At 44.9% G+C, this 23,602-nt stretch overlaps 1 protein-coding gene and 1 pseudogene across 1 annotated transcript; one reads left to right on the top strand and one right to left on the bottom strand.

Annotated features, from left to right (window-relative positions):
• Positions 1-10,958: 10,958 nt before the first annotated feature.
• On the bottom strand, positions 10,959-13,124 carry LOC123144935 (transcription factor MYB17). The gene is made up of 3 exons (XM_044564209.1): positions 12,660-13,124; positions 12,208-12,337; positions 10,959-11,851 (listed from the first exon to the last, which is right to left on the bottom strand). The coding sequence occupies exons 1-3, from the start codon at positions 12,790-12,792 to the stop codon at positions 11,278-11,280; spliced, it is 837 nt and encodes a 278-aa protein (XP_044420144.1). The 5' UTR covers positions 12,793-13,124; the 3' UTR covers positions 10,959-11,277.
• A 10,015-nt stretch (positions 13,125-23,139) lies between these two features.
• LOC123146607 (uncharacterized) lies at positions 23,140-23,278 on the top strand (annotated as a pseudogene).
• The last annotated feature ends 324 nt before the right edge of the window (positions 23,279-23,602 follow it).

Genomic DNA, 23,602 nt, shown 5'->3' with positions numbered 1-23,602 from the left:
CTCGTGCGCCCCTCTCCCTGGCCACCGGCCCTAGGGGAAGGAAAGGGGGAGGGTTGGCCCCTCCTACCTTTCCCTCCTCATGAGAGAAAGGAAATGGGGGGGGGCGCCACCTCCCCCTGCCTTCCTCCCGCGCACATACAAGGAAAGGGGGTGCGACCAAGGGCAAGATCCCAAGGGGGATTTGGCCACCCTTGGGGCGCCTCCTTGCTGCCTCCCCTCATCCCCACCTATATATATGAGAGGGAGGGGCGTCACACAACCCACGACAATCTCTTAGCTGTGTGCGGCGCCCCTCTCCACAGTTTTGTCCCTCGGTCATATTTTCGTAGTGCTTAGGCGAAGCCCTACGGAGATAACATCACCACCACCGTCACCACGCCGTCGTGCTGCCGGAACTCATCCACTACTTCGCCCGTCTGGCTGGATCAAGAAGGCGAGGACGTCACCGAGCTGAACGTGTGCTGAACGCGGAGGTGTCGTACGTTCGGTACTTGATCGGTTGGATCGCTAAGAAGTTTGACTACATCAACTGCGTTGTTAAACGCTTTCGCATACGGTCTAAGAGGGTACGTAGACACACTCTCCCTCTCGTTGCCATGCATCTCCATGGATAGATCTTGCGTGTGCGTAGAATTTTTTTGTTTTCCATGCAACATTCCCCAACAATGTTTATACGAATGATCTCCACCAAGAGGGAGTTGTATATGTTAGATGGGTTCAATCTTGCAAGTGATCTACTATAGTGATAGAATGTGGAAAAGCTTTGTATTATATTGCTACCACTAAGGAAAAAAATATAGTTGAGCAGTTGTCCTACTGATGAATGATGGGTAAATAATACATTATCTACAGCTCTGTTTTACTTAATACCTTTAATTTCATGATGGATAGTGGTCTTCGGGTGGAGTATTAGCTATAGATCTAGTTGGATTACGGTCTATAGATGCATAAACGTGATGCATATATATAATTATACCATGTATGATCATAGTTATAAAAACTGTAAATTGACACACAATTGTAACTTCTACCTCATACCATGTTACGTTTTATGGAGACATGTCACTAGTGAAATTATGAATCCTAGCCCATTCATTCTTATTGTTGTCCACCTCGATCTCGCTACTTATTTCTCGTTTACAATCTAAACCGGTTACTTTTTTCGTTGCAATATCACTTCCAACCACTAGTTACATTAATCCTTATAACTAGTAAGGCTAGTGAGACTGACAATCTCATTGGTTTCATTGGGACCAAAACAAGTAATGTAGTTGTGTGCAGGCGCTGATCATTGACTGTCGTTCAAGCGCTCGTACTCCATTTGAGGAAAGTTCTTGCTTAATTATAAACTTTGCACTTGGGGGTCCAACAACCCCCTATATTAGAGGAAGCACCCACCTTCTTTGAGTAACATTGTAGCCTACTTTGACGTACTAGAGGGGGCTTATGTGTGAGTATAGTAATACAATTGGATGGGAATACCCTACGGACGTGCACGTATCAAGTCTATCTACGAGTATTTAGGGACCCTCGGACTCGCACGCAGGCGTGCCTGAGTAGGCACTTGAAAGGGATAAGAATGTGCATGCTGAGTCCCGGACACGTCACAAGAGATATCATTTTCTGTAACCGTGGGATCACATACTTATATCTCATCTCCACGAAGATGGCTACTTAACTACCAACACTAGTCAACGTATATGTAGGGTTCACCGCCCTCCGTCAAAGATGTCAAATATCATGTTGTTCCATGAGGCATACACATGTAAATTAGCTGTCTGTAGATTGGATCTACACCATTGCAATCCTCCTTTTGTTCAATATACACTAGAAGCAATAACCAGGGTTATTACCCATCCGTTGGCTAGAACTTGGGTGAAACCATTGTGTCGCCATCATTGCCGATGGGATCCCTTCAGGGACCACCCTTCTCTATACTATCTTCCATGAACCCTAGTAGATCATGAAATCAACAGTGCATTGATCATCCATTATATTCGAGCATTTCTACAAAGTCTTAATTTTGAGGGGTTTTAATAATGCTAAGATGACATCAAATGATATGCATTATATTATACCATGGCCACAAACTCCTAATAACAATATTTTACAACTTAGGGCACTACAACCATTTCCCAATGCGATGCCTTTTATAGATTCTTGGTTCAAAGCATAGTAGTATATTATAGAAAAAATATAATACTTCCTCAATAAAAGAGGTTATTTCGTCTTATTTGGCCTATGCACTTGGGCCATAGAGGTGATGGCTTTGGTCATGAGAAATGATGTGGGCTTGTTTTCACTTTGGGCTGACATTGATGGAATACACTATTTGGCCCTTAAGGCACTTATTTCTTCGTTATTGGTAAAAAGCGCACGTCCCTTCCTTCGATGGACCATACGTGCTTCAGTCTATCTATGGCGTTTACTTGAGGGAGCTCCCTCCCGGTTTTGGGATGTTTCCGACCCGTTTTTTTTTCTAACAATTTTCTCGATTTTTCTTTTTTTCCCTTTTCATTTTAAATTTCATGAAATTTGTAAAAATTCATGAAAATTTTCAAATATGAAAAAAATTGTGATCTTTTTAAAAAATCATGATTTTTGTTTTGAATTCATAAAATTATGCAAATTCATGATTTTCTTTAAATTTTTGACTAGTTCCAATTCTCTAACTTTTCAAAAATTACTTAACCTTTTCATATTCTTGGATTTTTTTTATCATGTCAACATTTTTAATTTGAAAAATTAGTAGCCAGTTTTTTTTCTTGAATGGCAAAGCAGCACCATAGAAAAAAAAATGAGCATAGCGGGCAAGAAGCAACGGATTTGCCTTTTTTTTGGGCTGGCCCATGCGTGCTGGGGCGCTAACAGAAGTTATAAGCTTTGGACTCTTTTCCCCTAAAAAAACTTTGTACTCTCGTCATTGACATTTTTCTCTTTAACATAATACATACATAGACGGTCATGGAAACGCACATACCTTCATCATATAAACACACGCAACTCGTCGTTGACCTCGTGATTTTTGTTTGTCTCTGTTTTCTTTTTTTCTTTTTTGTCTTTGGACACTCGCTGGACATAGACCCGAGCCCCTGCCTGAGTTTTTTTTTTGGCGAAAAACTTCCAATCTATTCATCTTCAATTATGGTAGTACAACGAACATCAGAAATAAAAATTACATTCAGATCCGTAGACCACCTAGCGACGATTACAAGCACTGAAGCGAGCCGAAGGCGCGCCGCCGTCATCACCCCTCCATCGCCTGAGTTTTATAGCCATTCGTCGCGAGTAGAATAAAGCGAGTCATACATGACGTATGGGCTATTCTCGTTTTGTTGTTTGGTTAAGATGCGTCCATGATGACCTTAAGCTGCCGCGTCAGCAGGATTATAATGAACCTGTTTAAGTAATGGAAGTGCTTTACTCGTAAAAAATAACATCGATAAGATTGAAGTGCAAGAATATGCATATGGGTCTCGTGTTCTTGCATGACGGTACGTGATTGTCTCGAAAACCATCCTTCTTCCAAGGGAAATGCTAATTATCCATTGAAACAAAGCAACAAGTACAGGTAGAAAAACAATCCGTCACTTGATTCAGAAATTTTCTACTCCTACGTGTACAAGATTATTCAGATCGCAATCATATCAAGCGAGGACCACGATATCGGCTGACATGACATTTAATTATCTCCCAGAAGGGAATCGTTAGCGGTAGCATACGGGTGAGGAGCTGCCTTCTTCTGTTCGTGCCTGCCGATGAAGCCACAGGCAGCTGATGTTGGGGAAACTTTTCACTGCTCTCTTTTGGATTTTTGTCTGAGCTTAGCAATAAATTACTTTTTGCTGGCTTGGCCCCTTAGCTCTCCGGTGCATTTACTGAATAGAAACAAGTCAAACACAGTCGTCCACTGCATATTTGGGACCCTTGTTTCCAAGTAAGCCCACACGGTTTTACGCAGGATATCCTACTATTACTGTTTAATAACATCACCGGATCTCACACTAATGCAACTGAAAAACAGAGGGTAAAAGGAAATGCTTAATTTTAGTGTGTCGAGGCTATTGGTAACTTTGAAATGGACCAGACAATTGCCCATGCGTTGTAAAGGGGTAAATTTTATAGTAAATAGAACATTGTTTTTAAAACCATTATTTAATAAGTGTTTATTGGCTTAACAAAGAAAACAAAATTTTACATGAAAAGTAATGGAAAATACTAGGAATAGGAAATTTTTGTATGGTAAAACTACTCATCCATTTGATTCAAAGGAATGGACTACAGGAAAAATGGAGGAATTTTACCTTCGTATTGAGTTTCATAAGAAAGAACAAGCAATTTTACATTCCACTCAAACCTCTTTTTTACATTCCTATGCACAAAGAATGAGACAAAGGCCATAAGTAGCATAATATCAACTTCATCTTATCTTTTTGCATATGGTTTAAACGTAATCTGAGTATGCATTTTCAAATTCTTGTGTTCTTCTTAATTAATTTGTGGGAATCAAACATCCCATTCTGTAGACTTCTATGTTTTCACAATGCTTTGTTTTGCACATGCAATCTTATCATATTCCCGCAGATTTTCTATTCCCACACTTTTGAAATCATGCGAATCAAAGAAGCCCTAAGAGATGGGGCATTTAAGGTACTTTTGAGAGAAAATCAGTGAGAAAAAACAAATGTGATAGAAAATAATCAAAAGGAGAAAAAGAAAAGTTGAACGAAGAATGAGTGGACGACAAAATCTTACCCTTTTTAGATAGGAAGAGAAGAGATAGAAAGGAAGCCGCAAAAAGAGATAGAAAGGAGAGAAGGGAAGGGATAAATAGGAGGGATATGCCACAACCTTTGATCCAGGGAGGCCGAGAGTGTGTAATAACAATGCGCAACAAAGGAACACCTCCCTTTGGCTATGCAAAAATCAATGTAGATGGAGGCATCTCTGGTAGTGGAACCGGTGTTGCTGTAGTGGTTTGCAGGGATCATGTTGGCAACTCCTCGGCTCGCCACCTTTAGTACTTTTGGGCGTAAGTGACCCTGCTACACTGAAATCTATCGCTTGTTGCGAAGCGCAGGCATTAGTGGATGATCTATCCTTGCAGAAGTTGGCTGCCGCATATGATTACAAGCTCATAGTTGATAATATCAAAGAAAGAATAAGAGGAGCTCACATCACTATTATTCGAGAGATTGCTCGAAGAAGAATCAACTTTGAGAGTTGTAGCTTTGGCTTTGAAGGTCAAGCATCAAACCATGAAGCTCATAACCTTGTCAATTTTTCACACTCGCTTGATCCGGGTCGCCATTTGTGGCTTATTTCACCTCATGACCCTATTTGTACTCCTCTAAATATTTATGTGGATCAATAAAGATTTGGCAAACCCCTAAAAAAACATCGGTCTTAGAAACTGAAATTTATCAAATTTTGGGGAGGAGCCTAATAAATGTATCGGAGGGAGCATGTAGCACGCTCGTCATCAACCGTACACTGTTCGTCGAGCAGTGTATTAATTCTACCGATGTACATTGCACGCTAGACCGATGCAATGATCAGATATGCCAAAAGAACATGTCGATAAGGTGCAACACTGGTGACGGAAGGGGTTGCCAACAAACGGAATCATTTGATTATGGTCCAATCAGCCCGTCACGCCTCGCATGTCATGCCCTGTCAATGGCACGTAAGCGCAGCTCCAACGCTATGCCAATATCTGTGACTAAGCCTGATTTCTAACCACATCTTGCCACACTTTATCACACCTTACTTTAGTCAAGTTTGTCCAAGTTAGAAGAGTGTTTGGTTCTAACCACACCTAAGGCAATAAATTTTTTATGAGAAGTGAACCCACATGTTATAGACACAAAAAATGTGACAAGATTACCTTAAACAAGCCAAAGTGTGGCTAACAATTTGAGCAACTCAAGTTAGGCAAGTGTGGCAAAAAATAATATGGCAATATATGGCAAACATAGTCACAATTCAAACAGCCCCTAAATGTTTGGACCGCGGTCTCTGACATTTTTTTTCCTATCTAACATCATGCCACAGACGTCCACGGACACATCCGGGCATCTAAAATTCCGTAAACCGGCACCAAAACTAGGTAGGTTTTCGGGCGTCAGAACTCGTGCCATGTACATGTGTGCTCGCTCCGCCCTACCAAAAGTCATCGCCGCGCGTCCCACTCTCGAACGACTGCCACACACTCATATTGGTTGCGGCTCCTGAGCGAACGCGATTGGATGATGCCAGTCAGACGGACGTGACCAAACGGGAGGGCGGTGCTGCTTCAATGCTCACGTTGTGACTGAGAAGTCTACTTCGGTCGTTGCTTCTCATTGAAGCGGTGTCGATCTGCCTGCCCCGGCTATTTAAGCAAGCAGGCGGCGTCAGCCAACCCGTCGCCGACTCTCTCCTATCCTCCCCGCACACCATTGCCTACTCTCTTCTCTCCTATCCTCAACCAAGCGATGGGCAAGTCCGACGACAGTGGGTGGTTCTCGGCACCGGCCGACGGATCCGAAGGAAGCTCGGATCGTGGCGCCACTTCCCACGATCTTCGGGGTTGTCGTCCTCCATCACTTTGTCGGTGAAGGAGGAGGTTGTGATATCCTCCTCCTTTGACGAGCAGCAGATATCGCCACCCCTTCTGGTTGAGGAAGCGCAAACCGGAGAGGAGTTCCATGCCATGATGGAGCTTGCGATCGGGAAGTCGCACCGTGAGTGTGGCCCGGCGCCGCCCTCACCACCTCATCCCTGCATCAAGCAGGACCCTCCACCCCCGGTGCAACCGCGATGTCAAATTCGGACGTCATGTGAAGAAGCGGGTCAAGGAGGAGCCATAGTCGCCACCGCACGGCCAGTTGGTTCAGCCGGCGTCCCTGTCGTGCGGTTTTCCGTGCGGCAAGGAGGTGGCGCCGTCATCGTCGCCCCATCGCTACTTTGAGAAGCAGTGGCGCCCGGTGAAGTAACATGAGGAGAAGGCGCCAAACAACACCATCGCGAACACGTGGGACCGCATCCTCCACTACCTCGGATGTGGTGATCGCCGGTGGCGGCTCGTCCTCCTCGCACACCCACTAGCGGAGCTATAGCAAGGCTCAAAGGGCCATGGCCCGCCCTGGGACGGAGAAAAAACAAGTTCCACATGAAGTTTATCCCACGATAATGCATTGGTTTGCAATTTTTTAGCACGGCTTGCACTATCCGGCCCGCCCAACATTCTTTGGATAGCTCCGCCATTGCGTACGCCTACACATTAACGACATTTGTTAGAGTTGCCTCTGCCCCATAAGACATAAGCTTGGCTATCCAACAGTCCAGGTGCTTCTCAAAATGATCTTCAATACATTTCCACTCATTTTTACGCAATTTACGAAAATGCATTGGAATACCAAGATATTAAAATACAAACTAGCCAAACTCACAATTAAAATGCATTGGAACCGCTCTATGGCAAAGTGGACAACCGAGTGAGTCCGTGGAGAGGTAGGTTCATGTCTTCGGCGGCTAGGTTGATCCTCACCAACTCGAGCCTATCCTCGCTTCCCCTTTTCACGATGGGTATGTTTCTCCTTGTGGATGGAGTACACGCGAAACTCGACACCCTGCGTTCTCGGTTCTTTTGGGAGGGAACCGGTATCAAACGCAAGTATCACTTGGTGAAGTGGGCTGCAGTGTGTAGACCAAAAATATTCGGAGGCCTTGGGGTGACTAACTCCAAACTCATGAATGTTGCCCTCCTCACCAAATGGTGGTGGCGCCTTGCCCAAAATGAGTCGGGACTCTGGGCTGACATCCTTCGGGCTAAGTATTTCCCGGATGGAAACTTGTTCAAGGATAAAACCAAAGGCTCGCCGTTTTGGAATGGGATCCAAGCGGTGAGACCAGCTTTCTCTGTTGGGGCACATTTCACTATCAACAATGGCATGGCTACTAGGTTCTGGCTCGACCGCTGGTGGGGACAATCACCGTTATGGCAATCCCACCCGGACTTATATCAGCTCGCCACAGACACCAACATTTTTGTGGGTGACGTCCTGAGGGTGCACCCACCAGCGATCTCCTTCATGCGACCGCTTAACCCTGTAGAGGCGGCTAGTTGGGCCGCGCTGGTGCATGACCTTAGAGGACGGACTCTCTGCCAGGGCGCTGACGAGGTATCATGGAGCCTTTCTTCTTCTCATAAGTTTATGGTCAAGTCTTTATATAACAAGCTGACCGAGGGCACGGCTCTTGACATGGCTAGAGGGCTATGGAAGGCTGACCTCCCGCTCAAGATTAAAATCTTTATGTGGCAAATGTTTTGCGACCGTCTGCCAACCCCGGATAATGTGTCCAAGAGAAATCGGCCAACAGACGGTTCGTGTGCAGTGTGCGGTTCAGGAGAAAACGCAAACCACGTGTTTTTTGGTTGTGCACTAGCTAGATTTTCTTGGAGTGCCGTTAGGGATACTTTCAAGCAAAACTGGAACCCGCTCTCTAGCGACGATCTTCTTGACTTACTTACGGCGCAAAAGGGCGCATACGCTAGAATCGTGTGGAAATGCGTAGGGGCGCTGCTTTGGTCACTTTGGACGGTCCGGAACAAAATTACGATTGAACAAAAGTTCCCTGCTCACCCAGCTGATATCATCTTCAAATGTCACATTTTCCTACAGACCTGGGCGATGTTGGGGAAGACGCATGACGTGGACCGCATGGAAGGGATCATGGAGCAGATCAAGGCAACTATGGTGAAGGCTCGACAAACCATGCGACGGCGGGACTTTTGCGATGATCTTGCTGCTACTTTTGTTATGCTCCTTGAGCATGTTTGGCTTCAAAATTGTTCTTATTTAGCCTAGATTTTGCCGGGTTGTGTAGCCCGATGTTTTATCTATGGTATGTATGTCTTAAACTCCGTTTGGGTGCTGCTTGGTGGCTTTATTAATTTAAAGCCGGAGACGTCTAGCGTCTATGTTTCAAAAAATAAAAAACTCACAATTAAAAAGTTGTCTGTATTGATCTCCTATTTCAATGCTTTTTCAAAACATAAGAGTTCATGAAAGTGCGTTATATCGACTAGAGGGGGGGTGAATAGGCGATTTTTATGAATTCTTCACTGAGGAATTTGCCAGTGAGGAAATTCCTTATCGAAGAACTACTTGCAGCGGAATAAGTACTCAAAAGTATGCATAGCAGAACACAAGCATTGTCATCATGATGAAATGAAGACAAGCACAGAGTACAGAAAGCGTAAACACATGATAGCACAGGATGAAGACAAACAGACTGAAGAAATTGAACTGAGAAAATTGAGAAAGTCTTCAGTCTAAGTCTTCAAACACAGATATGAACAAGTGCATAACACAGTTATGAGGAAATGAAAGAGTTGAGGAAATAGAACCAGTAAGCTTGGTGAAGACAATGATTTGGTAAACCAGTTCCAACTGCTGTCTCAGTTGTACGTCTGGTTGGAGCGGCTAGGTATTTAAACCTGAGGACACGCAGTCCCGGACACACAGTCCTCACCGTATTCTCCTTAAGCTAAGGTCACACAGACCTCGCCCAATCACTCGTGGTAAGTCTTCAGGTGACTTCCAAACCTTCACAGATTCGGTCACTCGGCGATCCACAATTTCCTCTTGGATGCTCTAGACCATGACGCCTAACCGTCTGGAAGAAGCACAGTCTTCAAAGGTAACAAGCGTCGGATCCACACAAGATCAATCTCTTCAGTGATGCTCAATCACTTTGGTTTTGTGGGTGTTTGGGTTTGGGTTTTCCTCACTTGATGATTTTCGCTCAAAGTCCTCGGAGGATGGGATGCTCTCAAATGACAAGTGTCAGTTTCTCTCGGAGCATCCAACCAGCTAGTGGTTGTAGGGGGCGGCTATTTATAGCCTAGGGAGCAGCCCGACATGATAAGACATAAATGCCCTTCAATGATATGACCGTTAGGTGGGTAGATATTTTGGGATAGCTGGCGCATAGCACAGCAACGGTCGGATATTTGAGTATCAAATTCCTCAGGGCTATCATGTTCCTCACTGTGTAGGCAATCCGCACTGGCGAATTCCTAACTCCTCAGTCAGAACAAATTTCTCAGAGACCAGAAGAACTTCGTCTCTGTCACTGAAGAATATGACTGAACTGTATGAGATTTTCAATGACTTCACTCGAAGGGATTGGTAGGTGTAGGATTTTGAGTTGAGCATCATATGGAAATTTTTCCTTAGTATTTCCTCGACCCCCTTTAACAGTACGGTGTTTTCTATGACTCAAGAAAGAGAAAATGAAACGACGAAAATAAAAGTCTTCACGCTTCATGTTCCTCAAATGAATACTAAGTCTTCAAGGTCACACCAATTTCTTCACTTTCAAAGTCTTCAGAAAGTCTTCAGAAATCCGAAGTCTTCAGTCGAAGAACTTCATTTTTAGGGGTCGACTTTCTCTGTAAATCTCAAACTCCTCATAGACTTATAGACCTGTGTACACTCATAAACACATTAGCCTCTTAACCTATAAGTCTTCAAACACCAAAATCACTAAGGGGCACTAGATGCACTTACAGTTCACTCTTGTGAAAGTCAAATAATTATGAAAGACAAAGGACCGCTTCATGTTTTAGGCCTTTTCAGTGTCGTGTTCACTACGAGAGTCATCCCCACAAACTTATCTCACCATACAAGCATGCACCTCATCATACAACTATGAACGAAATAAGACTCACCTCAACATGGAAAAGATCCACTACAACATTCAACCATGAATACAAAAATGTTTTCCATTCAATTATTCTACTTTTATTTAATATAAATAGATACTGTTACAATTATGCATAGTCATATGTATTTCAAATTTTGGTTCTCATGTTATCAACCCAAATTTTCATGAATCAGTTCCAGCCACAAACGGCCAGGGTAGATAGGCTGCAGAAACATCGGATGTTTCCTTTAGAAAGCCTCAAGTTAGAACAGCTCCAAGACGAGGTGCATTAGGATCGAACATCATACGACGTATTAGAGCGTCTCCGGAGAGAATCCCATCACAAGCCGTAATACACCATGATGTCCTAACTGAAGCCCTAGCTAACTTACTACCAAAAATCTCTCGTGCATCTTGCTTGGCACACGTAGAAACTACCTTCCCCACGCGCGCGCATACGCCCACGGACGCCACAGAAGGCAAGCATATATATACAACATACGTACATGCGCACAGGCGTACGTTTAGAGGTACTTATACCACTACGTATGTACGTACGCGATCCCCGCGCTAACGGTCTTGCTAGAACGCCGTGTCCAGGGACGCCTCGGCGAGCACGTCGAGCGGCGGGAACAGCGAGAAGCCGCCGTGCCGGCCGTGGAACAGACCCAGCTCCTCGCCGGCGAAGTCGAGGAACATCTGGTACTCGGCCGCCGCCGCGTCCATCTCGTTGGACGCCGCCGAGGAGTCGTCCCCCGGCACCACAGCCTCCTCCTCCTTGACGGACACTGGCGCGGCCGCTTTGCGGAAAGAGCTCCCGATATCGGAGTTCCACAGGCGCAGGAAGACGTCGGCGGGCTTCGCGCGTTCGGCCACTGCGGCGCCGGCGGCCGCGGTCGATGAAGAGGACGCGGAGCCGGAGGTGGTGGCCGTCGCCGCGGCGCCGGAGGAGGAGAGGAGCGAGAGGCGCGCCTCGGCCTCCAGGCGCGCGGTCTCCCACTGCGCCATGTGGCGCGCGGCGGGGCAGCCGGCGGTCGGGCCGGGCGGGGGCTCGTCGAGGCCCATCCGGCGGAGCTGCTTCTTGAGGTGCGTGTTCCAGTAGTTCTTGATCTCGTTGTCCGTCCGGCCGGGCAGCTGCGCCGCGATCATGGACCACCTGCGCAGCACAAAGAGAGCAGCAGGACAGGCCCGCCGTCACTTGCAATCATGAAAGATACTCCATCACTCGCACCATCACCCATGATACTACGAGCATATACGACTCTTAACATGTGTACTTCGTTGTAAATAAATTCCAATAGGACTACACGAGTTATGCGTCCGAAATGCTACATCAGGTCGCATCATTGAGCGCGCGTACGGGGCCATGCAAGCACTGTGTGTGTGCACAGACAGAACACAGTGGCACGCTGGGCCGAGCTCATGGCGATAGTGCGCGAGCTACAGTAGGTTGGTTGCATTAGTGCCGAAATGTGCTTAGCTCAAGAGGTAAATTAAGGCTTGGGCTCTTACTTGTTCCCGACGATGCCGTGGAGCTGGACGATGGACTTCTGCTCCTCGGCGGTGAAGGGCCCGCGCTTGATGTCCGGCCGCAGGTAGTTCGTCCACCGTAGCCGGCAGCTCTTGCCGCACCGGTTCAGCTCTGTAGGCAACGCGACCCAGTGCAGCTCACACATCAAAACTATCTCTCATGGAGAATTGGAAACAATGCAAAATTTTGTGTTCCCCACGAAAGCTTGCTCAATCAAACTAGAAACTACTACTCGTCCGCTTCTTTTACAAAACAAATAGTAGCGATTTGTAGGGCAGCACAACCGTGCATGCCAAACCTGTAATCCAAAATCAAAATACACCATTGCTAGGTCCATGACTGGCACAAGAGTAGAACTTAGAAGAAACACCGAGCTAACGAGCAGTAGTAGAAAGTCATGGTTGGACTGATGGATCTGAGGGAGAAGACAGACCTGCGAGTTTGGGGAGCAGGCGCCAGCTGCCATGGCCGTTGGCCTGGATGAAGTCGACGAGCTGTTTGTCCTCCTCCGGCGTCCACGGCCCCTTCTTGAGACCCTTCCTGTCGCAGCACGGCGCCCTCCCCATGGGTAATGATCTCCCTCGCGTTCCTGAGCAGAAGGAGGACTACAAGGAAAACAAACTCAACTGGTACTAGTAGTTGCTGGAGGATCGAGGCGCCAGCGCGCACACGAGGCTAGACCGATGTAGCTGTCGAGGCCTGGGGGATAGAGCGGACGGAGCGATGAATGCGATGTGAAACGAGAGGGGGTATCCCGGAGTGGAAGGGAAAGATTTGGGGGGGCGCGGGGGACGAGGATGGTTTTGTTTGGGGCCGAGGAGGATCCCGGGGGGCGCACTTTAATGCCGGAGATCTCCACCTGCGCTGCCGCAACAAGGAGACCATCCACGGGTCTCTGCTCGCTCTCGACGGAAGCCCAGGAAACGGGGGCACGCAGCGCGCGACAGGGTGACATCCAGCCCAGCTCCGTTCAATCGTTTGCGTGTCGTGGCATGCATTCCCTACGGGGCTCAGCTCACGAAGGACCTGTTTGGTTGTCCACATGAATCGCAACCAAATCCGCGAAGGAAAAAATTAGATTGTTTGGTTGCCGAATTCACTATTTGACATGCATCGCATGATATTTAAAGCATCTCACAGTCAGACCGCTAGGAACCGCCTCGGCCGAAGCAGGGGAGGGTAACACGGCGCGGAGCTCATACGACCACGGAGATAGCGCGAGCTCGCGCGCATCTCCGAAACATCGGCAGGAGGATTTCAGGTTACCTCCCGGCGATTCGGTCGCCCTATATAGTACCCTTCGCCTCAGCGCCAAAACTCCCGCCATCATTCTCCCCCCCTTCGGGCTTTCCCTCCAACGTGAATCGACACCGACGAGCAGATAAGCGGTGCTTCTACTCTGGCCGGCGGTCTACGGCGGCGGCGACTTGTGTCCCCCTCTTCTTCGACATGTTTCGTGTCTCACTCGAGCTGCAGCGATGGCCTCTGCAAGTTCAATCACCTCCCTTCTGTGTACTCGTTCTAGCTAGATCTGATAGCATATGGTAGGGTTTGATGGTCTGGTAGTGTGTGCTATGCTTACTATCCATGTGTGTAATATGATTGTAGGACATGACCACGCAAATGCAAGAGGTTAGTCGGGCCATTGTCCTATCCGAGGGCTAGTTCCCGTCGTCCTATATCGAGGACTCCCAGCCTCCCATCGAGGATTAGATGCCCCCTGATTCAGATGTGTTCCTGGGTGAAGGCATGGATCCTCCTTTTGTGCCTACAACAGTTGTGCTCATTGTGCCAAATGTTGTTGCTATTGCCGCTGCACAACCGGCAGCCGCAAAGGCAAAAAAGGATGGTAGGGGAACAACATGAAGTGACAGTCATTCCTATCCACGTTCGTGCTTCACAAGATGTGTGAGCTCATATCTAATGGGGTTAGGACTGACAAGGGCTTCAAGGAGGTGCACTTGAACACCGTTGCGACGTAGTGTTTCGAGTTCTGTGGCTAGGAGGTGATCTCCACTCAGGTCTACAACCACTTCAAGAAGTGGAGACCTAGATGGATCCAAGTGTCCAATCTTAGAGACCTTAGCAGTGCCTCATGGAGTCAGACCACTTGCTCGATCATTTTGGAGGCAGAGCACTACCAAGGCCGCACCTCGGTTAGCTCACGTCCTCCTTGTTTAAGCATGTTAACAATTGTCTTCTTGCAACTAACAACGATGTGTTTCTTTCCTAGGATCACCCCAAAGATGTGAAGTTCCTCAACACACCCATCTAGAACTACAACCAGATGCGGCACATCTTCTTCTTTGGGCTGGCAAGTGGCAAGCATGCCATGGGCTCCGGTGAGCCGCTCGGTTCGCCCATGCCTGGGTTCCCAGACACCCAGGAGTCAAAGACCATCGTCCTTGATGGTCCAGACAAGTGCTTTGAGCACGTCTCTATGCTTGATAGGAAGAGTAAGAGAGGCGGCTTGATGGAGGACGAGATCAGTGTCTTCACCAACATGACTGAGGTCATCAAGGAAGTGGCAACCGCCCTAAGGGAGAGCAAGTCGATCAACGTCCACCCTGACCTCTACACCGCCGTCATGGACCAAGGTGTCTTTAACTAAGAGGCTCTGATGGCTGCTCTGAGCCACATGCTCGACAACAAGGCCTAGGGTGTTGGGTTTGTTGCCATGGCAAGCGCTCACAGGGTGCTCTGGCTCAGGAGCTGGCTGGGCAAATACTACTACTAGTGCTATCTCTGGTAGTCGTGACCGCGTGCATAATCCTCGATGGCGATGGCGATGATGATGGCGATGCCGACGACGATGACGACATATATTTTGTGTAGCTAGGGCTTGAAAACTATTGATGGTCTATATATTTCGGTGAGGTGGTATACACTAACCCCTCACGATAATGACGAACTTGTGGTGGTAGGAATACACCCTCTTTTGGATGTGGTGGTAGGATGGCACCATAGTAGTGGTAGGATGAACTTGCTATGTTGTATGATCATGCATGCTTTGTTATGTTTCATGTCTAGTGTGCTCCATTGCTTGTTGCTTGAATTGTTGCTCTTCTGCAATGCTAGGACAAGTGGTATTTGGTGTTCCAAGGAAGGGTTCCAGGGGTTTACAATTCATGGGAAGCATGCAATGAACAAGTGTCAGGTTACAAGGACAGCTGTCATAAAAGGTTTAAGAGTAGGCAAGCGGTAGAGAATAGTTACTCCAAGGCCGTGCTCAAGCAAGCATGCAACAGTGTTAAAGTTGGCAAGGTGGATCGACAAACCAGGCTGAAGAACTTCATCATCATCGTCCAGTTCGTGGTGATTGCAGTATTGTTATGTTGGTGTGATCGTGTGTAAGGTGTAGCGGGTAAGCTCATCATGTAGGGTACAAGGTTACCACACCTTGTTGCCTGTGTGCAACCAAACACCGTGTATTTGCATCTGCCCGGCCAATGTAGGACACCAATCACCATTGCAAAATCAATCCCCTAGTGCAGGCAGCCTCGACGCGGGCAACAAAGGGAGGTGCAGATGTTGGTTTTTCCCCGTGATTCCTCAACCAGGCCCGAGTGAGCAACACATGCGATGCTGGCAAATTGAGGGGAGAAACCAAACATGTCCAAAATGATGTGCCATTGCTTGGGTGGGTAAGGGCATCTCCTGCCCGTAAAAAAAGGAAAAAAATAAAGACATCTCCGCTCCTAAACTTGACACGCTATTCCATGGACACAGAGGTGAGGCTAGCTATCCAACTCCGTCCCCTAAACGCCTCATTATGTTTTCTTAAAGCCCGCAACACTCGAAATAATAACATATCAAATATTTGATGAGTGAAAATAGTCAAATGCTACAGTAGTTCAAATGTACTCCTCCATCCTAAATTACTTGTCGCAGAAATGGAATATATTTTTAGTTCTAGATACATCCATTTCTATCCATTTTTGCAACAAGTAATTTGGCTCGATGATACGTCTCCAACGTATCTATAATTTTGATTGTTCCATGCTATTATATTATCCATCTAGGATGTTTTATATGCATTTATATGCTATTTTATGATTTTGGGGACTAACCTATTAACCTAGAGCCCAGTGCCAGTTTCTGTTTTTTCCTTGTTTTTGAGTATCGCAGAAAAGGAATACCAAACGGAGTCCAATTGACGTGCCAATTTTTGATGATTTTTTATGGACCAAAAGAAGCCCCTGGAGTAAAGGAGTTGGGCCAGAAGAGTCCCAGGCCGTCCACGAGGGTGGGGGCGCGCCCTACCCCCCTGGGCGCGTCCCCCTATCTCGTGAACGACTCGGAGACCCCCCTGACGTGAGACCTACGCCAAAAATTCCTATACATACAGAAACCTCCAGAAAATAACCTAGATCGAGAGTTCCGCCGCCGCAAGCCTCTGTAGCCACAAAAAAACAATCGGGACCCTGTTCTGGCGCCCTGCCGGAGAGGGAATCCCTCACCGGTGGCCATCTTCATCATCCCGGCACTCTCCATGACGAGGAGGGAGTAGTTCACCCTCGGGGCTGAGGGTATGTACCAGTAGCTTTTGATCTCTCTCTCTCTCTCTCTCTCTCTCTCTCTCTCTCTCTCGTGTTCTTGATTTGGCACGATCTTGATGTATCGCGAGCTTTTCTATTATAGTTGGATCTTATGATGTTTCTCCCCCTCTACTCTCTTGTAATGGATTGAGTTTTCCCTTTGAAGTTATCTTATTGGATTGAGTCTTTAAGGATTTGAGAACACTTGATGTATGTCTTGCATGTGCTTATCTGTGGTGACATTGGGATATTCACATGATCTACTTGATGTATGTTTTGGTGATCACCTTGCGGGTTTAGTGACCGTGTGAACTTATGGATAGGGGTTGGCACACGTTTTCGTCTTGACTCTCCGGTAGAAACTTTGGGGCACTCTTTGAAGTTCTTTGTGTTGGTTGAATAGATGAATTTGAGATTGTGTGATGCATATCGTATAATCATACCCACGGATACTTGAGGTGACATTGGAGTATCTAAGTGACATTAGGGTTTTGGTTGATATGTGTCTTAAGGTGTTATTCTTGTACGAACTCTAGGATAGATCGAACGGAAAGAATAGCTTCGTGTTACTTTAATATGGACTCTTGAATAGATCGATCAAAAAGGATAACTTTGAGGTGGTTTCGTACCCTACAATAATCTCTTCATTTGTTCTCCGCTATTAGTGACTTTGGAGTGACTCTTTGTTGCATGTTGAGGGATAGTTATATGATCCAGTTATGTTATTATTGTTGAGAGAACTTGCACTAGTGAAAGTATGAACCCTAGGCCTTGTTTCGAAGCATTGCAATACCCTTTACGCTCACTTTTACCACTTGCTACCTTGCTGTTTTTATATTTTTAGATTACAAAAACCTATATCTACCATCCATATTGCACTTGTATCACCATCTCTTCGCCGAACTAGTGCACCTATACAATTTACCATTGTATTGGGTGTGTTGGGGACACAAGAGACTCTTTGTTATTTGGTTGCAGGGTTGTTTGAGAGAGACCATCTTCATCCTACGCCTCCCACGGATTGATAAATCTTAGGTCATCCACTTGAGGGAAATTTGCTACTGTCCTACAAACCTCTGCACTTGGAGGGCCAACAACGTCTACAAGAAGAAGGTTGTGTAGTAGACATCAAGCAATTTCTGGCGCCGTTGCTGGGGAGGTGAGTGCTTGAAGGTATATCTTTAGATCTTGCAATCGAGTCTTTTAGTTTCTTTTTTTATCACTAGTTTAGTCTATAAAAGAAAACTACAAAAAAATGGAATTGAGGGTGCCTCATATGCTTCATCTTTTTAATGTCTTTCGTGAAAATGATGGGAAGGAAAATTTTGCTCAAGTACTAGAAGAAGAATTACATAGAATGCTTGGCATAAAATATGTGAATGATGAGCATGATTGCAATGTTGTTAGTATGAATTCTTTGAATACCCATGATGCTAATGATATGCAAAGCCACAAGCTTGGGGATGCTATGTTTGATGAAGATGATATGTTTAGTCCCCCAAGTTTTGATGAGCAAATTTATTATGATGAAAGCATGCCTCCTATTTATGATGATTATTGTGATTACACGTATGCTATAAAGAATAAAGATAACCATGAAACTTGTCATCATGATTTTAATTTTCAATTGGACTATGCCTCACATGATAGTTATTTTGTTGAGTTTGCTCCCACTACTATTCCGAATGAGAAGAATTTTGCTTATGTGGAGAGTAATAAAATTTCTATGCTTGTAGATCATGAAAGCAATGCTTTATGTGATGGTTATATTGTTTAATTCATTCATGATGCTACTGAAAATTATTATGAGGGAGGAATATATGCTTGTAGGAATTGCAATAATATCAAGTTTCCTCTCTATGTGCTTGAAGTTTTAAAGTTATGCTTGTTTTGCCTTCCTATGCTAGTTGATTATTGCTCCCATAAGTTGTTTGCTCACAAAATCCCTATGCATAGGAAGTGGGTTAGACTTAAATGTGTTAGTAATATGCTTCATGATGCTCTCTTTATGTTTCAATTCTTATCTTTTATGCGAGCATCATTGAAATCATCATGCCTACATACTTTGATTACCCTACATACTTTGATTACCTCTTGTAATCCCCCTCTTGTACTTGTACTGTATCTCTTTTTCTCAATAAATTTTTGATATGCTGTGGGGGTTTCCCCTACAGTTCCCAGTCAAAAAAAATCATCATGCCTAGCTAAAAGGCATTAAAGAAAAGCGCTTGTTGGGAGACAACCCAATATTTACCTATACTGTTTTTGTGTGTTCACATGATTATGCTACTGTAGTAATCATGTTTTATAGCTTTTGTTTCAATAAAGTGCCAAGTAAGACCTTTAGGATAGCTTACGGTGATAGTTGTGTTGATCCTGCTGAAAATCAAAAACTTTTGCGCCCAGTAAATTAGTTTTGATAATTCACAGAAACGTGCTTTTGATCTGATTCTTTTTGCTCTAGATTGTTACACAAATTTCTCAGGCTTTCCTAATTTGGTAGGATTGTTGGAGTTCCGGAAGTATTCGAACAAATCAGATTGCTACAGACTGTTCTGTTTTTGACAGATTCTATTTTCATTGTGTTGTTTGCTTATTTTGATGAATCTATGAGTAGTATCGGACGGTATGAACCATAGAGAAGTTGGAATACAGTAGATATTACACCAATATGAATTTAGAATGAGTTCACAACAGTACCTAAGTGGTGATTTATTTTCTTATACTAACGGAGCTTACGAGTTTTCTATTGAGTTTTGTGTTGTGAAGTTTTCAAGTTTTGGGTAAAGATTCGATGGACTATGGAATAAGGAGTGGCAAGAGCCTAAGCTTGGGGATGCCCAAGGCACCCCAAGGTAATATTCAAGGACAACCAAGAGCCTAAGCTTGGGGATGCCCCGGATGGCATTCCCTCTTTCGTCTTCGTTCATCGGTAACTTTACTTGGAGCTATATTTTTATTCACCACATGATATGTGTTTGTCTTGGAGTGTCATTTTGTTTTATTTTGTTTTGCTTGCTGTTTGAATAATATCCCAAGATCTGAAATTCTTACATGTTAGAAAGTCTTCACATAGTTGCATAATTATTCGACTACTCATTGATCTTCACTTATATCTTTCGGAGTAGTTTGTCATTTGCTCTAGTGCTTCACTTATATCTTTTTAGAGCACGGCGGTGGTTTTATTTTGAAGAAATAGATGAACTCTCATGCTTCACTTATATTATTTTGAGAGTCTTTTAGAACAGCATGGTAATTTGCTTTGGTTATGAAATTAGTCCTAATATGATGGACATTCAAGATGGGTATAATAAAAACTTCCATATAGAGTGCATTGAATACTATGAGAAGTTTGATACTTGATGATTGTTTTTGAGATATGAAGGTGGTGATATTAGAGTCGTGCTAGTTGAGTAATTGTGAAATTGAGAAATACTTGTGTTGAGGTTTGCAAGTCCCGTAGCATGCACGTATGGTAACCATTGTGTGACAAATTTGAAGCATGAGGTGTTCTTTGATTGCTTTCCTTATGAGTGGCGGTCGGGGACGAGCGATGGTCTTTTCCTACCAATCTATCCCCCTAGGAGCATGCGCGTAGTGCTTGGTTTTGATGACTTGTAGATTTTTGCAATAAGTATGTGAGTTCTTTATGACTAAAGTTGAGTCCATGGATTATACGCACTCTCACCCTTCCATCATTGCTAGCCTCTTCGGTACCGCGCATTGCCCTTTCTCACCTCGAGAGTTGGTGCAAACTTCCCCGGTGCATCCAAACCCCGTGATATGATACGCTCTATCACACATAAGCCTCCTTATATCTTCCTCAAAACAGCCACCATACCTACCTATTATGGCATTTCCATAGCCATTCCGAGATATATTGCCATGCAACTTTCCGCCATTCCGTTTATTATGACACGCTTCATCATTGTCATATTGCCTTGCATGGTCATGTAGTTGACATCGTATTTGTGGCAAGGACACCATGCATAATTTTTCATACATGTCACTCTTGATTCATTGCACATCCTGGTACACCGCCGGAGGCACTCATATAGAGTCATATTTTGTTCTAGTATCGAGTTGTAATCCTTGAGTTGTAAATAAATAGAAGTGCGATGATCATCATTATTAGAGCATTGTCCCGTGTGAGGAAAAAAAGAGGAAGGCCAAATAAAAAAAGATAAGCCCCCCCCCCCAAAAGGCCAAAAAAAGAGAAGGCCCAAAAAAATGAGAGAAAAAGAGAGAAGGGGCAATGTTACTATCCTTTTTCCACACTTGTGATTCAAAGTAGCACCATGATCTTCATGATAGAGAGTCTCTTATTTTGTCACTTTCATATACTAGTGGGAATTTTTCATTACAGAACTTGGCTTGTATATTCCAACGATGGGCTTCCTCAAATGCCCTAGGTCTTCGTGAGCAAGCAAGTTGGATGCACTCCCACTTAGTTTCTTTTGTTGAGCTTTCATACATTTATAGCTCTAGTGCATCCGTTGCATGGCGATCCCTACTCCTCACATTGACATCAATTGATGTGGCACGATCTTGATGTACCGCGAGCTTTGCTATTATAGTTGGATCTTATGATGTTTCTCCCCCTCTACTCTCTAGTAATGGATTGAGTTTTCCCTTTGATGTTTTCTTATTGGATTGAGTCTTTAAGGATTTGAGAACACTTGATGTATGTCTTGCATGTGCTTATCTGTGGTGACATTGGGATATTCACGTGATCTACTTCATGTATGTTTTGAAAATCAACTTGCGGGTTCAGTGACCTTGTGAACTTATGCATAGGGGTTGGCACACGTTTTCGTCTTGACTCTCCGGTAGAAACTTAGGGGCACTCTTTGAAGTTCTTTGTGTTGGTTGAATAGATGAATTTGAGATTGTGTGATGCATATCGTATAATCATACCCATAGATACTTGAGGTGACATTGGAGTATTTAGGTGACATTAGGGTTTTGGTTGATATGTGTCTTAAGGTGTTATTCTAGTAAAAACTCTAGGATATATTGAACGGAAAGAATAGCTTCGTGTTATTTTACTACGGACTCTTGAATAGATCGATCAGAAAGGATAACTTTGAGGTGGTTTCGTACCCTACAATAATCTCTTCGTTTGTTCTCCTCTATTAGTGACTTTGGAGTGACTCTTTGTTGCATGTTGTGGGATAGTTATATGATCCAGTTATGTTATTATTGTTGAGAGAACTTGCACTAGTGAAAGTATGAGCCCTAGGCCTTGTTTCAAAGCATTGCAATACCGTTTACGCTCAGTTTTACCACTTGTTACCTTGCTGTTTTTATATTTTCAGATTACAAAAACCTATATCTACCATCCATATTGCACTTGTATCACCATCTCTTCGCCGAACGAGTGCACCTATACAATTTACCATTGTTTTGGGCGTGTTTGGGACACAAGAGACTCTTTGTTATTTGGTTGCAGGGTTGTTTGAGAGAGACCATCTTCATCCTACGCCTCCCACGGATTGATAAAACTTAGGTCATCCACTTGAGGGAAATTTGCTACTGTCCTACAAACATCTGCACTTGGAGGCCCAACAACGTCTACAAGAAGAAGGTTGTGTAGTAGACATCACACGAGGGGAGTAAATATTACAATCTAGCTAAGTATTGAAATAAAATAGTTGAAACATGAATTCAGCTAACCAGAATCCCCTCGCTATACACCAGATCGAAGAACCCCATTGCTAGAACCGAGAACCAGAAACCCCTCTCCAAATCGACCAGATCGAAGAACCCCATCGACAAAACCCAGAACCAGAAACCCCTCTCTAGATTGACAACTCCATCGCCAAAACCCAAAACCAGGAACTCCTCGCTGGATTGAAAAACACATAGCCAGAACACCAGATCAGAAACCCATCCCCAAGCACATAAACTCATGGCATCTTCTTCAACCTGCGCTGCAACCCTGACCACCCATGTCACTAGAAAGCTCACCCGCCTGCCTTACATTCTTTGGCGCGCCCATAATCTTTCCCAAGTTTGTAGCGCTAGATTCTATGGCCTTCTCGATGGGTCTGATCCAGAGCCAGCCAAGCAAGTCGTCATGAAGGAAAGGGAGGGGAAGGACAGCACCATCACCAACCCCGAGAGTGCGATCTAGGTCAGGCAAGACCAACACGTGCTCGGTTACCCTCGAGGTCCTGATCTAGGTAGTATCAATTCCCACTCCTGCTTCTCTATGGAAATATCTTGCAACCATGTTCTCTTCCACCTCCAGATCAAAGATCAACAACCTTCGCATCGCCATCACCAACACCGACCTAGAAGGGGACTCAGACCGCAGCCACCTACTTCGCGCGCATGAGGTCCCTTGCGGATGAACTTGCACGCGTTGGGAATCCTCTCAGTGATGAAGAGATAATCTCCCACATCCTCTCCAACGTTGATCTCGACTACCAACCACTCATCTCCGCCCTCGACGTCTACACCGAGCCGCTCTCCCTTGACCACCTCTATGTGTTGATGTCAAACTTTGATCAATGTGTTGAGCTTTTCCAATCTTCTCACACCTTCAAGTCTTGAGTTAATGTTGCAGCTCGTGGTGACCACAGTTCCTCCAAGGGATACTGATACGTCTCCAACATATCTATAATTTATGAAGTATTCATGATATATTTATATCAATCTTGTATTGTTTTCGTGTACTTTTATATTCATGTTATATTCATATCAATCTTGTATTCCTGTTTTTTGCAAGTTTTTTGCTTCGCAGAAAAACCATACCAAAGGAAGTCCAAACGCGATAAATATTTATGGAGTTTTTATGGCATATATGTGATTTTTGGGAGAAAGAATCAACGCA

This window comes from Triticum aestivum, chromosome 6D, assembly GCF_018294505.1.
Source record: "Triticum aestivum cultivar Chinese Spring chromosome 6D, IWGSC CS RefSeq v2.1, whole genome shotgun sequence".
In the NCBI taxonomy this organism is placed as follows: Eukaryota; Viridiplantae; Streptophyta; class Magnoliopsida; order Poales; family Poaceae; genus Triticum; species Triticum aestivum.
Note: the sequence above shows the minus strand (reverse complement) of the source record. Positions and strands in the feature narration are given on the sequence as shown.

What these genes read in the sequence shown, in the direction of transcription:
- LOC123144935 (XM_044564209.1), bottom strand. Translation starts at nt 12,792, where the DNA reads ATGGGGAGGGCGCCGTGCTGCGACAGGAAGGGTCTCAAGAAGGGGCCG. An exon ending in CCTGCTCCCCAAACTCGCAG is followed by an intron (nt 12,338 to 12,659) that starts GTCTGTCTTCTC and finishes CGTTGCCTACAG; the next exon opens with AGCTGAACCGGTGCGGCAAG. An exon ending in CACGGCATCGTCGGGAACAA is followed by an intron (nt 11,852 to 12,207) that starts GTAAGAGCCCAA and finishes TGTGCTGCGCAG; the next exon opens with GTGGTCCATGATCGCGGCGC.